A 15,465-nucleotide genomic window follows, 5' to 3' on the forward strand; every position below is an offset into this window, starting at 1 on the left:
CATCTGACATACAACTACATGGCAGAAAATATTAACAAATAAAAATCTACTATTAATTTTCACTTGTTAGGGTTATTTTAGACATCACTCTAAAGTTACTTAATATTCATATTACATAGTATGTTATTTTATTACAAAAACAATTAAATTCAATTTATCTAAAGGGAAAGAGATTTCATACATGTGGCTCATGCCTGTAATATCAGCAGATCGGAAATGGAGGCAGGAGAGTCAGGAGTTGAAGGTCAGTCTTGGCTACATGGTGAATTGGAAGCCAGCCTGGATGACATGAAATCCTGTATCAATTTCCCTTCAACCAAAAATGAATGAATGAATGAATGAATAGCATAGAAAGGGCTGAGGGTAAAACTTTAGAAAGCTAAAGTAAATCATGCTTGAATACTAAACACAAACATGAATGTGACCATTTTTTTATATAATCCATATAAGAATTTGCCAGAGCTGTGCCTTTATCAAAACAGAAAATACTTGAGTCTATCAGAAGAGATACAATCACAGGATATGAGGTAACCAGACACTAAAAACAATCTTTTTAAAATTCCTTTAGGATAGTCTGGAGAGATAGCTTAGTGGTTAAGGTATTTGCCTGCAAAGCCAAAGGACCCAGGTTCAATTCCCCAGGACCTACATAAGCCAGATGCACAAGGAGGTACATATGTCCAGAGTTCATCTGCAATGGCTGGAGGCCCAGGCACACACATTCTTTTTTTTATTTTTTATATTTTATTTATTTGACAGAGAAAGAGGGAAAGAGAGAGGGAGAGGGAAAGAGAGAGGGAGAGGGAGAGGGAGAGAGAGGGAGGGAGGGAGGGAGGGAGAGAATGAGCACGCCAGGGCCTCCAGCCACTGCAAATGAACTCCAGACGCGTGTGCCCCCTTGTGCATCTGGCTAATGTGGGTCCTGGGGAATCGAACCTGGGTCCTTTGGCTTTGCAGGCAAACGCCTTAACTGCTAAGCCATCCCTCCAGCCCACACACCCATTCTTTCTACTTGCTTCTCTCTGCCTATCTCTTAAATAAATAAATTTGTTTTTATTAATCCTTTAGGAATTGATTTGGTTACTGCAGAGAAAGGTATGTGGAAGGTAGGATTCAAGCATTCATTTGATTAAAAATTTGAAATAATCCCAGTTAAAAAATCTGGTTTGGGGCTGGAGAGATGGCTTAGCAGTTAAGCACTTGCCTGTGAAGCCTAAGGACCCCGGCTCAAGGCTCAATTCTCTAGGACCCACGTTAGCCAGATGCACAAGGGGCGCACGCATCTGGAGTTCATTTGCAGTGGCTAGAGGCCCTGGCACACCCATTCTCTCTCTCTCTATTTACCTCTTTCTCTCTCTGTTACTCTCAAATAAGTAAATAAAAATGAACAAAAAATCTGATTTTATCCAGAGAATGAGGTGAAATAGCAAAAGCAAAACTACTATTTCTAGTCAGTCAACAATGTCATCATCAGATGAATGCTTGGTTTGAGAGAGGAAAATGTTTGAAGAATAAAATACTTAAGAAGAAATTCTAATAACCTATATATCTCAGTTGTGATGATGGTTTTTATATATACACTTGTAAAAATCCTTGAAACTATGCATACATTCTAGTTGTTTATAAATTATGTATTAATAGAATTGATTTTCAAGAAAAAATTCCATTTCAATAACTACATGTGTCATGGCCAGATTAGACTAATGGATAAAATATATTCTTGTTTTTTTTTTAATTTTTTTTAATTTTTTTATTTGAGAGTGACAGACACAGAGAGAAAGACAGATAGAGGGGGAGAGAGAGAGAATGGGCGTGCCAGGGCTTCCAGCCTCTGCAAACGAACTCCAGATGCGTGCGCCCCTTGTGCATCTGGCTAACGGGGGACCTGGGGAACCGAGCCTCGAACCGGGGTCCTTAGGCTTCACAGGCAAGCGCTTAACCGCTAAGCCATCTCTCCAGCCCAAAATATATTCTTGAAAGTTGTTACTCCTGTTTGCTTTAATAAGGGTCGCTTGCTTGGAAGAGGAAAGTCAAGTATACTGAAATATTGAATTAAGTAAAATTATATGCATATTATCTAAGCTATTTATCTCCTGATAGGCTGGAGGAGGCAGGGCACTGGTACCTGGTGAACGCTTTAATAAGAAGCCAACTTTGAATCTGCATCCAAGTGATAGGCCTTTGCTGGGTGGCTCCAAGGAGTACAGTCATCTAAGACTGCATCTGGGTGTAAGCAGACTCATTGCAAAGTCCCCTGTTAAGTGCAGGAGACTGAGGGTGAGAAAGATGACAAGCTACTGCAGTGGAAGCAATGTTCTTTGCCAGACTGCTGTTCTGCTGGGTCTGTTCTCTGTTAATCTCTCTTCCTTGACCTGAGCCTTTAACATAGACTTATTTGGACACTTCCATCTTGTCTCAAGTCTGCTGTAGAGCAGAGAGGATGAGACTGTCCATCTTCCCTGTGGCCAGTCACCATGAAACTGTCTCTTCTCATCAGTAGATGACCCTTTACTTCCAGGTTATACATTTTCTATTAAACTTGTGCGCCTACTTAAATCTCTGCCTTCATTTTAATTTTGTTTGAAAACTTTGCATACAAACATTTATTTGAATAATCCATATAGATATTTTCATATGAATATAGCCATAGTATTCAATATAATTCCAGGCTGTGTTCAAGTAAGTATAACATATACATTTTCTTTTTATTTTTTTCTTTCTTTTTGATTTATTTATTTTTTGGTTTTCAGAGGTAGGGTCTTGCTCTAGCTCAGGCTGACCTGGAATTCACTATATAATCTCAGGGTGGCCTCAAACTCATGGCACTCCTCCCACCCTTGCCTCCCAAATTCTGGGATTAAAGGCATGTGTTGCTACACCTGGCTTTTTGGTTTTTTGAGGTAGGGTTTTGCTTTAGCCCAGGCTAACCTGGAATTCACTATGTAGTCTCAGGCTGGCCTTGAACTCACAGCAATCCTCCTACCTCTGCCTCCGGAGTGCTGGGATTGAAGGTGTATGCTACTGTGCCTGGTTACTTTTTTTTTTTTATTTTTACAACTTTGGGATCTAAGTAGCAATACTTATATATTCTACTGCCCATATAAAGCATATGGATAAGGTAGCATTATCTGAGCTTATAAAGCAGAGTCAGAAAACTCTATAAATGACCTCTGGTGACTATTATGTGCATGGACTCTGTGGTAACCATTTCCTCTTGTCTTTGTAGTAGAATAGCAGCCAGAGAAGAGACTACACAAAAACAAATGTGCATAGCTCTGTTCCAGCAAAACATAAAAATGGGTGACAAGGCAAATTTGGCCCACATACTTTGGTTTGCTGACTCTTGCTCTGAACAATTCTGTGAGGTAGGGAGCAAGGGGTATTATTACCTCTCTTAAAGAGGGACAAGCCTGACAGTTGAACATCAGCATCAAGTCATGGCTTCTCTCTGAAGGATTACCGTAGCACAGTTACACTGGTTAAGAACCCTTTCTAATGATGAGAGCTGGCATAGCCACTTAACTGCTCAACTCATTTCCAGATCTGAAAAACTGGGATAATACCACTTTATCAGAGCAAAGTCACTGTGAGAACTAAATGAAGAACATGGAACAGCAGTTGTTATAATGACTGACACACAGCATACATGCCACAGGCACTTTAGTATTTTGGCTCTGTCATTATCATGCTTGAAATTTAAGTATGCTGAGGGGCAAAACAAAGATCCCACCTTTTGTTTGTTTGAGTAGGCCAGAGAAGATTCCAAAATATAGTGAATAAGAATTTCAAACATGAGGTACCTTCTGCTGTGAGAATACTGGGTCGTTATGGGAATAGCACGAGTGAGTTCCTGGGCAGATGGGATTGCACTGCCTTCCTTGCTGGACATGGTGAAATGCTCTGTATGTAATGAGCATGCAAGAGATGGAGCTTAGAGAGAAGCTGGAAAGGGGCCAAAGTGCCATGCTGAGCTACATGGACTTTCTTCTGTAGTACACAGGAAGCTGGAAGGTGTTTTGTTTTGTTTGAGACAGGGTTTTGCAATGTAGCCCTGGATGACTTTGAATCCCCAATCCTCCTGCCTGTATTTCTCAATTTCTACATTTGCACATGTGTACCACCACATCTACCTTGAAGTTTTTAATATAGGCAATAAGATGGTTATATCTCTATCTCAAAAATACTTTTCCAGCAATATTTTAGAAGATGAAAGGGAAGAATCTAATGGCTAGGAACAGAAACAAAAATATGTAACAGTCCAAGGTGGAGATGAAGGTGAGGATAAGAGTGGGCATAGACACGCTAGAGATATGCTTGTTTGCTCTAAAGATAGGGACTATGAATTTCTTTTTAAAAATTTATTTATTTGAGAGAGAAAGAGAGCAAGCAATTGAGAGGCATACAGAGAGAGGGGGAGAACGGGTATACCAGGGTCTTCAGCCACTGAAAATGAACTCTAGATGCATGTACCACCTTGTGCATCTGGCTTATGTGGGTCCTGGGGAATCGACCCTGGGTCCTTTCTCTTTACAGGCAAGCACTTTAGCCACTGAGCTAGGAACTACAGATTTCTGTAGGTGCAAATTGCAAGCCACTTGAGGGCAGAATATGAATGCCTTTCTTCAAAGTATCTACTTCAGAGGTAGGCACGGTGGTGCACACTTGTTATCTCAGAACTTGGGAGGCTGAGGCTACAGGATTGCCCCAAGTTTGAGGCCAGCCCAGGCTACAAAGTGAGTTTGAGGCTATTCTGCACTACATAGTGAGATCCTGCCCACCATTACACACAATAATAACAACAGCAAAGCATCTAACTCAGTCGTAGACAGCTCTGGCTTTATCACTTACAGAATGCGTGAGGCAGAAGTGGACTAAAGTAATTGTAGTTTTCTCACCTCTACAATAAAGAAAACAATTATTACCTTGTCTTCTTAGCTGTGACAATCAAATGATAACATGTACATACTCAAATCATACCACTGATAAAAGTTCTTGACAGCCGGGCGTGGTGGCGCACGCCTTTAATCCCAGCACTCGGGAGGCAGAGGTAGGAGGATCGCCATGAGTTCAAGGCCACCCTGAGACTATAGAGTTAATTCCAGGTCAGCCTGGACCAGAGTGAGACCCTACCTCAAAAAAAAAAAAACCAAAAAAAAAAAAAAAGTTCTTGACATATAGCTAATGAACTACAAAACACAATGTGTTGAGATCCTAGTATTTGCTAGCACACACACCAGATCAGCTAAGGATGCCACATAGCAGGCACCCAAATGTCATTAGTTAATTTTGGGGATGACTAGTCTGAGAATTGTAACAGCTCTTTTCATGTCCATTCACCTAAAACCCTTCTTTTAGGGCATTCTGTTGAATTTGATCTCCTCTATGAGCAAATGATCAGGAAAAAAGAAATCAAGATGGAACACAGCCAGGAGGTTAGCTAAAATTAATCAGGGAGAGAGAAAAAGAAAAACTACTGCTAAGAATGAGGCCTCTTAATTTTTAATGACTCACATCAGATTCAGCACTCATTAGTAGTGACAATGAGTCATCTTTCTAAGTACTTACATATACAAAAACATACACTATTTCACACAAAACAGCAGGATTTACTTATTTTTAAATTGCATATTTACTGACATTTTTCAATAAAGCAGAGACGATCTGGAAGATAAACATGCTTCCTCCAAATTTAGTAAATGTCATTTTGAATTTAGGAAGAGGCAGAGACACACTCTAACCCTCAAAATTATCAATTTTCAGAAGGTAAGGTATAAAATATTTCAGATAAGCAGTTCTATTATTTATTTATAAGGAGAGAGAGAAAAGAGACAGAGCGAGAAACAATGGGTACTCCAGGGCCTCTAGCCACTGCAAACAAACTCCAGATGCATGCACCATTTTCTGCATCTGACTTTACATGGGTAATAGAGAATCAAACCTGAGTCCTTAGGCTTTGTAGGCAAATGCCTTAACTGCTGAGCCATTTCTCCAGCCCTCAGATAAGTAGTTATAAAAATTGCCCTTAATTTTATTTTTTGGGTCTTTGTTTCTTTACTTCAAAATTCAGACTGTTGATGAAAGTTTTACTGGTGTCTTAGCAGATCCTATAAGATTATTAAGGTTTTTCTTTGGCAGCCAGGAGTACTTAAAATGCTGTATTACTTTCTATGACAAATTTATTTATTTATATATTTATTTTCAAGGGGATGCACAGAGAGAGAGGGGGAGAGGGAGAGAATGGGCACATCAGGACCTACAGCTACTACAAACAAACTCCAGATGTATGCACCACTTTGTGTATCTGGCCCCACGTGGGTACTGGGGAATCAAACCCAACTCATAGGTTAAGATAAGTCATCTTTCCAGCACTTATTATAGTTTTAATACACCAAATGTCAGCATTTACCTCCTCTTTGAATATTCTCCAAGTTACATAAATAAGTGATCAGGATGAGGAACTTGGGTAATTTCCCCAGAGGGTGATTGCTAAGCAGAATTCATCTTTGATGTGTATTAAAAGTCATAAGTGAAAATCCCAAGACACTCTTTTGAAAACGTCATTTCTTCTGCTGGCTTTGAATGCTTGTGAACAATTTAAAATTGAGCCAAATGGGAGCCCCAACAGAAACTGCCTGTGATGTTTTCTCAGATTACAAAAGTAACCTGGCTTTGAAGTTAATTTCTCACATGAATTTTCTGATTAAAAAAAAAAAAAAAAACTTCCTCCAATCTGTGAACCAGCAAGGAAACTCAGTCTTACCAACTGGCCACAGTGCCATGTCTTACTCATCTTCGTGTCCTCAGTGTCCACATTAGTGCCCATACAGGTGCCTGGCAGATAGTAGCTGGGTTAAGGAAAGATTGAAATGTGTTTAAGGACTAACCTTCAAGAGCATTTCTTCATGTTGGGGATTATCAGAATCATAGGGCTCTCTGCGTAGTTTTTCCACATCTGCAATAAGGTTTCTGTAACCCACAATTTGCAGAAGGCAAGCCTGAAGAGAGATTCCCAACCTAAAGTGTTCAAAAAATAGAAGAAACATACATGAGGAAAAGCAAATCATAGGCATTTATTTTTATGATGGAACCTTTCATGTAAATATGATGTTAAAGAAAATGCTTAAGTAACATCTACTTTTTCTTCTCTCTCTCCCTCCCTCTTTCCTTCCCTCCCTCTCTCTCTCTCTCTCTCTCTCTCTCTCTCTCTCTCTCTCTCTGTGTGTGTGTGTGTGTGTGTGTGTGCACACTCACATGGATGAAGTTCATAGAACAACTTGGGTTGTCTTTTTTCACCTTCTACCTTGAGTCAGGGTGTTTTTGGTGTTTGCTGCTGCATGTATCAGATTAGCCTTGATTTTCCAGGGATTCTCTTGTCTCTGCCCCTCATCTCACTTTAGGAATGCTGGGGTTACAGGCAGAGGTGCCTGTGCAGCCATGTCTAGGGCCTTGTCCAGCACTGCCAGGCACAGGCTGGAGCCTTCAAGAGATGGGCTTGAGCTGCTAGGCAGGGCTAAGGACCCCCAGGGGCCACTCCTTCTCCAAGCCCAGCACACCTGAACTTAGTCTTTGCCCACAGCCATGTGACCTTTGGCCAGTTGCCTAGGAACTCCTTATCAGCTAGCAGCCTTCACACAGCCCATTCCCCCTACGACCCTATTCCCGCCACTATGTTGATCACCTGACTCTCTCCCTACATGCTGGAATGAACATCCCTAGGCACAGGCTAGCAACCTTTGAACCCACCAGTTCCTTTAGGGCCCTCTTCCCACTCTCAACTGCTTATAAACCCAATTCCCTGACAAGTAAAATGAGCTGATCACTGAGACTGCCTCCCAGAAGTGATTCTTTCATTGTGCTCACAGCTGCTCAAGACCCTGCTCTCCACAGTTGCCTGGACACTTTCAGGGAACCACAAATCAGAGGATCGGGGACCCACAGGGCCTCATGCTTACACAGGTATTTTCCTCACTGAGCAATCTTTCCAACCATGTTTCTTTTATTGGTTTATTGTTTGCTTGTCTGTTTTCTTGAGACAGGCTGGTCTGGAATTAAGTCACGGCAATCCTCTTGCCACAGCCTTCTAAGAACTGGGATTACAGGTGGGACCCACCAAATGTGACTAAAAGCATCATTCTTATTGAAGTTCCATATACAATGTTGTGGAACCTGGTGAAAAATTTCCCTTTTAGCCTGTCTTTTTTGTTAAGCTAAATTACATTATTTCAGAAGGTTGTGTGTGAGAGGGAAGGAGAGGAAGAGGAACAAGGGGGAGAAAGAACGAGGAAAAGAGCACGGACATGAGCATCTCAAGGAATCCAGGGCAAGAAACATTCCCCAAAGAATGAAATAGACAGAATGACAGTGGCAGCAGCACCCCATCCTGTGGGGGAGTGTCCCTGACAGATGAGGCAGTGCCAAGAGAGAAGCCTCAGCTTTACAAGATTTCCCATCATACTCCAACTCCTCCACTTCACACTTCCTTATGTGGAAACAAAATCTGCTTTGTTTATTGCCAACTGGCTCAAATTCATCTCTACCATTCCCATGCCAGGCCTATTTATCTTAAGATAGAGATTCCCAGTCTCCTGTCCAGGGCTACAGAACCCTCCCCCATTGCTTCAATTCCTCCTTGTGGGATGAGGCTATCTGACACTACTCTTCTGTGCTCAATCTGCTTTGAATACACACATTTGATGACCAGCCCCTTAAACCATATTGCTGGATCAGGAAACTGCATGACAAGCAAACACAGAGCAGGCCTCACTCCTGTGACCAAACACTGCTTTCTACACTTACAATCTAAGTCAAACTGCCAGGACCTCCTGCCACTGCAACCGAAATCAAGATGCTTGTGACCCTGGCTTTATCTGGGTAATGGGGAATCAAACCCAGGCCATGAGTCCTTGCAAGCAAGTGCCCTTAACCTCTGAACCATCTTTCCAGCCCAAAACAGCATCTTTCAAAGGCACTTGCAAAATGCCATGAGTTAGTTAGCAGGTGATTAACCACCAAGATCTGTTCCACATACAAACTATGTTCTAGTCAGGTGTTGGGTACAGGCTATAATTCAAACACTCAAGAGATAGAAGCAAGAGGACCAAAATTTCAAGGTCAGCCTCAGCTACATAGGAGTTTGAAGCCAGTCTATACTACATAAGACTAGGTTTCACCTGCTTGCCAACCACCAAAAGAAATGATTCTTTCATCCTGCCTGTAGTCATTTGGTAGCACTATTAAAGTTGAAGAGCATTTCACATTTTTTTTTCTGCTAAGTTCTTTCAATATATTTCTTATGATTCAAAATGGTAGAACCCTGGTCATTTACTATGGTACTGCTCAATATATTCTTACTCCAAGGTTACTTACTTGCTTTGAACGATTTTCTTTGAAACAGATTCTCACTCTAGACCTGCTGACCTGGAACTCATCCTGTAGCCCAGACTGGGCTAGAACTCACAGTGATCCTCCTATCTCTGTTTTCCAAGTGCTGGAATTAAAAGTATGCACCACCATCCTGGCTTTACTATGAACAGTTTTGCTGTGGTGGGGGTAGTAGTCATTTCAGTCACAGCAAGAGTGACACTATTTTCTTCATGGGGTGAGTGTGATATATATAGGTTAAATCTAAAATTTGGGACAACAAGTCTTAGGATCATACATCCTCTTCAAACATTGATTAAAAAGGTCACACAACTCAGGAATACTAAACCTAAATAAAATTATGTATTTGGCTAAATGGATTTTAGAATTACTTGTTATCATGGCTCTAAACAACTAAAATTAAGACATTCAAACGTAGTAAACGCTCTGTGGCACAGGTCACTCCCCCCCAAAAAAAGTAGGATTAGATTAGTTTTTGTTTGTTTGAGATGAGGCCGAACTCTATAGTCCAGCCTGTCTTAGAACTGACTGTTTAGACCAGGCTGGCTTTGAACTTGTGGCAATCTTCCTGACTCAGTCTCCTGAATGCTGAGATTCCAGACATGAGCCACTATGCCCAGGAAGAGAACTTTTTTTTGAGGGAAAGAAAAGAATACCAAAAAAATAAAACAAGAAAAGTCATTTTTTCCATGTTAAGTTTGAATTCCACCAAACACAGCACTTGAGTTGAATTGACAGAAAATGAGGTTAACAGTAGTAAGAACTTAATTTAAAAATGGGGCTAGAGAGTTGGCTTACTGGTTAAGGCACTTGCCTGCAAAGCCAAAGGACCAAGATTCTATTCTCCAAAACCCATGTAAGGCAGATGCACATGGTGATGCATGCATCTGGAATTCATTTGCAGAGGCTAGAGACCCTGGCATGCCCATTCTGTATCTCTTTTTGCCTCTTTCCCTCTCTGTACCTCTCTCAAATAAATAATTTTTTAAAATAAAAAATTAAATTAAATTAAAATATATAAAATTTAAATATAAAAGAATAAAAATAATGATTTAAAAATGTACCCCCGTGTCTAATCTACCATTTCTTTATTTTCTAGGACATATTTTCAACTTTTTGCTGGGTAATTCATTCCTGCTTATTTACTTATTTGAGACAGGTTGTCATGTAGCCTAAGCTGGCATTGAATTCAGGTTTTAGCTGCTGGTGACCTTAAATTTCCAATCTTCTTGCCTCTACTTTCCCAGCGCCTGGAATTCAGGGGTGCACTACGATGCCTCATTCTGTGTGCTGCTGGAGCTTTGTGCATGCACCCTCTTTTTTATTTTCTTCTTTTTTTGGAGATAAGGTCCCATGTAGCTCAGGGCTAGCCTCAAATTTACTATGTAGCTGAGAATGACCTTGAATTCCTGATTTGCCTATCTTCACCTCATATGTGACACTACACATGGCTAAAATATTTCCATGTGAGGTCTTGTTGATAACAGTCTGGGGGGAAAAGGCAGTGGAATCCATCTTGAGATGTTAAACAACTAACCAAACAAGAACAAATATGTATACACACACACACACACACACACACACACACACACACTACCTATACTATTCTATACTATACTACCTATACTATTCCTTTAGCTGAAAGAAAAAATACATGAGGAAGTGACAAAGAATTGTCTTTCTTCTTCTCTCTTATAAAGACAGGGTCTTATTATACAGCTATGGTTGACTTAGAACTCACAATTCTCCTACCTTAGCTTCCCAAATGTTGGGATTACAGACATGTACCAGCATACCCAGCAATCAATGCTTTTACATGCAACTTACACAACTTTCATAAACCAGATATTGAAAACTTTGCTGTTGTAGCTAATCCAATATAATTATTGGACTAACATAACTAACTCATGGTAGTCTTACATTTTTGGTTCAACTTAATTTTGGATGAATTGTCTTCCTTCCTAATATGTTCCCAGGAGAATAGGATACATGTCAGAAGAATATAAAACTGCTTTTACTATACAATTCAATCTACCTGAATGTCAGAATAAGGAAAAGACAGCTAACTAGCTGAAGAGGCCCCAGAAGAATGCTGTGGAGAACAGGTGGAGATGGGGTTGTTGTGATGAGCCCCTGGATAGTAAGTACTTACCATCTTTCTAAGAGATAAACCAGTGAAATGATAAAAATTCCCTACAATTCCAGCCCTGTCTTTGGTAATCAAAAGTCTTTCTCAGAGGTAACATCTAAAATTCCCATGCAAATATATCTAAAAGACAGTTTGATTGTTACCAAACTAAATCTGTCTTTAAAGATACCTGCCATTGAAATTTATTCTACCCAACATCCTTAGCCCCAAATTTAACTGAAAATTGCTGTACCCAGTGGAAACTAAAAAGCTAATTTTAAATGTCATGAACACTGCCAAATGCATTTTAATACTTCCAAGATGAGAAGATTAAATTATAAAGTTCTAAAGTATTCATTTAAAAACCATTTCTTCCTCCCACACATGCCTGTCTTCTTGACAAGCAGGTAGGAACTGTCTGCAACATTATCAGCTTGACATGAAGGAGTATTCATGAGGAAATTAAAAAGAATTTTCTAGATGGAGCAGAATCCACTTAGACATGTTTATGATTTGAACATTTGCAGTTAATGTACAGCACAGGCAGTGGGTAGAGTCCTGTGCATGAATGTGTTCCCTTGACCTCACACTGTGATACTGGCACCCACTTCCTTCCCTCGTGCATGGGGACCAGAAAGTATAAAGTCACTGCAGTTGTAAACATGAAGAGGCACTATTTTTCTTTATTCTTCACTTGAAAGTGAAGCACTATGGAGAATTACTTCACGAGGAGTGTCAAAGAGAGCAGGGACAGATGTAGAGAGAAAGAAATTGGGAGAAGTAGGTACGAAATATATAGCTATGTGATTTATGTCCTGTATTCCTTACATATGAAACACATTCTTACTGTGGATTGATATCCGGGTTAATTTTTTTCAGTTCCATGATGTCGTCGATAGTTTTTTCAATAGCATCAGGGTGAACACTCACTGAAGTCTGCAACAGCTGGAAAACATGTTTTAGTCAGTGACTTTTTATGAACACCAATGGCTTAGTATGTCTCCTGGGATAGAGGTTTCAAGTATTTGCTTAAGCTTCTATATGATGCTATTAAGTAAAAGCAAACATTGACTTAGTGAACTTGAATTTTGACATTCTCACAATTGGCATGGTTCTCTGATTTCCTTGTTAAGATACTAAGTATAATGGAGACACATAGAAACTTTGATTTACTATTGTCATTCCTTTCAAGCTGTCTATATTGCAATGTTACAGAACAGGGATATTGATGACAATAAAGTCTTAAGGAAATCACAATTTAAACATGAGAGAAATTGTCAAGAACTTTAAGAGGTTCCTCTCTTATGTCTATGGTCAGCTGTGTACTAGTTTTAAAACTAACAAGGAAGTTTCTTTGATTTTATTAGAAAATCTAACTATGTTAAATGGTTTCAGTATTGAGGAAAATACTAACCAGTTAATATCTTATATTTGATCAATATGGATTTTATGATTTTGGGAGTGATATAAAATGTATTGTGGCAGTTTGATTCATGTGTCCCCATAAACTTAAGTGTTCTGAATGCTATGTTCTCAGCTGATGGAGATTTGGGAATTAACAGCTCCTCCTGGAGGCAGTGTATCGGGCACTTTCAGCCCTCCAAAGCATTTTCCTCCATAAGGATCCCATTGACCAATGCCCACTGTCACCCTAGTAAGCACTGCATTTTTCTGTAATATTCTATGCTTTTCTTCTAAGCGACATTCTGTGTCTGATCTGAATTCATTCCATTTGATGGACATCACCTGAGTCAGAAGCATCAAGGAGGGCAGAGCAAGAAGCCAGAACTCACTCTTCACACGAGGTAGAGAGATCATACAAAAAAGAGATCAAAGAGAGGGGAGTACTGGCACTGCAGTGGCAGGAGAGAGACAGCAATGGAAAGGGGGAATTATTTTAGATGTGCATCAGGAAAATGCAAATTAAACAAACTTTGAGGTTCCATGTCACCTCAATCAAAATGGCAATCTTTGGAATGGAGAGATGGCTAAATGGTTAAGTTGTTTGCCAGTGTTTGGCACACTCTCCTGTTGCTATAGTCCACCTTATGTTGGCCAGGGGGTATTGTCCATCCATTGCTCATGCCATCATTTTCCCTGCCATCATGGAGTTTCCCCCTCGGTCTCTAAGCTGAAATAAACCTCTTTTTCCCACAAGCTGTTCTCGGTTGGGTGATTTCTGCCAGCAGTGTGAACCTGACTGAAACAAGTATTAATTCAAAAATAACTCAATGCTTTACAAGTCTGCCTAGAAACCAGCAGTGTGTAAAGGGTTCAGTAGGCTATAATAAACAAATGATTCCTTTCTTTTTGTATTAATTTTTAGTCAATTATGTATTTTTGCTTCTTTTCTTTTACTTTTTATGAGAGAGGTAAATTTAGAAATTTGATGAAAAAATTTTTTAAAAAACACCACTTACCTTACTTTTTGAATCCCTCAGGGATGTTTCTGTTAAAACAGTAACAAAAAAAATGTCATTCAAAAATTATGCTTTCTGAATGGTTCAAAATTAATTCCACTGAAGTATATTTTGGACCCATAGTTCCACCGACCCTGCATTTTGCTTACTTCATGTCATGCTTACCTATTTTCATGGTTCTAGAAGCTCCAGGCTTGGTGTTGTAGCAGATCCTCTGCAGTTCACAACGCCCAGTCAGCTTCCTCATTACAAATTTCAGGCAACGCCACAAAAATTTACAGTAAAAATACAGGCACACCTGGATCAACATTCTGTGGGAAAGAAAGATAGCAGCCTTCCAACACAACTCTGGAAAGCAGAAAGCAGTGGCCACCAGCAAGAAAGGAAGCCCAGAAGGAAACCAGTCATTAGACCTCAGTGCTTGCTTGTAAGCCCGTTATCACTTGACTTGTAAGAGCACCACTGCCTATAACTCTGTGCCAATCCACAATGACCCATTCTGCTAAACTGCTATCCAACACACTGAGTGTGAAACATTGGAATCCATTTTCTTTCCCACCTCTGCCCAGAATGTTTCAGAAATAAGTCAGTGTCAACATCACCTCTGCCTTGAACATGAGGGAAGAAGTCTGCTTGGCCAACACTTCCTCTCTTCCAGCCACTACCTGTATCTGTTTCTTTCCGTGCGCCCATCCCTTCCTGTCTACTTCTGCTCGGCCTTAGCCATGCTAAGGACATGGTTGTATGGGCATCTGCCTTCCCTGCTGACTAATCCCATTGCTCCTGTCCTTACTTAGTGGGAAGTCTTCCTCACCAGTTTACTGAATACTTGCAGGTGAGCTTCACCTCTTCCTTAGAGGTGAAAACATTCTCTTGATTTAAACTTTCCAAAAATTCTACCACTAGAGAGTTCTTTTCTTGGCTCTGACTAAAGAAAGGGTTGTTTTTTAGTTCACACCCTAACTCACTCCAATAATAATACCACAGCAAACTAGGAAACATACTGTCACCAATCATATACTTACTTGCGTGTATCTGACATGTGAATCTATTATGTTTGTTTTTAATTTTAAAAATGTAAGTGCCTGTTACTTCAGGATATTATTCAGAGTCTTAAGGTGCCTGAACTTTTAGAAACAAGACAGCCCATCATTCATGATTTTATATCAACTCATCTTTTCATATTGTGTGTTCCTAGGAGGCAGAACTATTCCTATTGCTTACTGTTGGAAATTTCTTTTTCCTCTAATGCTCACTGATTCCCTCTAACTCTAAAACAAGGTTATTTTAGGTCATTCAGATAAATTATAGTAGTTTATGTTCTCAACAATGTGATTCATTTCCAAAATCAACTAATTTCTTGGTTATACTCATTTCTTGGATTCCTTGGGCTCCAATGTATTCAATAGCCTTGCAGTAAAAATAAAAATCCTCAGTCCTACTTGTACAAAGGCATAGGTGTGTAGATTATCCACACAAAGGGAGTGGGAAACAATAGCATAAATAACCAAGCTGCTCCATTAAGATAACACAATG

At 39.9% G+C, this 15,465-nt stretch overlaps 1 protein-coding gene across 4 annotated transcripts in view; it reads right to left on the minus strand.

Annotated features, from left to right (window-relative positions):
* Elmod1 (ELMO domain containing 1) overlaps positions 1–15,465 on the minus strand; it is a 78,873-nt gene that overhangs the window by 23,491 nt on the left and 39,917 nt on the right. For 3 of the 4 annotated variants that reach the window (XM_045146611.1, XM_045146613.1, XM_004652945.2), the window contains exons 3-6: positions 14,095–14,240; positions 13,930–13,958; positions 12,357–12,454; positions 6,885–7,014 (exon numbers count right to left, since the gene is read on the minus strand). In XM_045146611.1, coding sequence (XP_045002546.1) covers positions 6,885–7,014; positions 12,357–12,454; positions 13,930–13,958; positions 14,095–14,240 — 403 coding nt within the window. Of the gene's footprint in view, positions 1–6,884; positions 7,015–12,356; positions 12,455–13,929; positions 13,959–14,094; positions 14,278–15,465 lie in introns of all 4 variants that reach the window. The other variant, XM_045146612.1, reaches the window with a different exon arrangement.

The sequence above is a fragment of the Jaculus jaculus genome, chromosome 3 (genome assembly GCF_020740685.1).
Source record: "Jaculus jaculus isolate mJacJac1 chromosome 3, mJacJac1.mat.Y.cur, whole genome shotgun sequence".
NCBI classification, from domain to species: Eukaryota; Metazoa; Chordata; class Mammalia; order Rodentia; family Dipodidae; genus Jaculus; species Jaculus jaculus.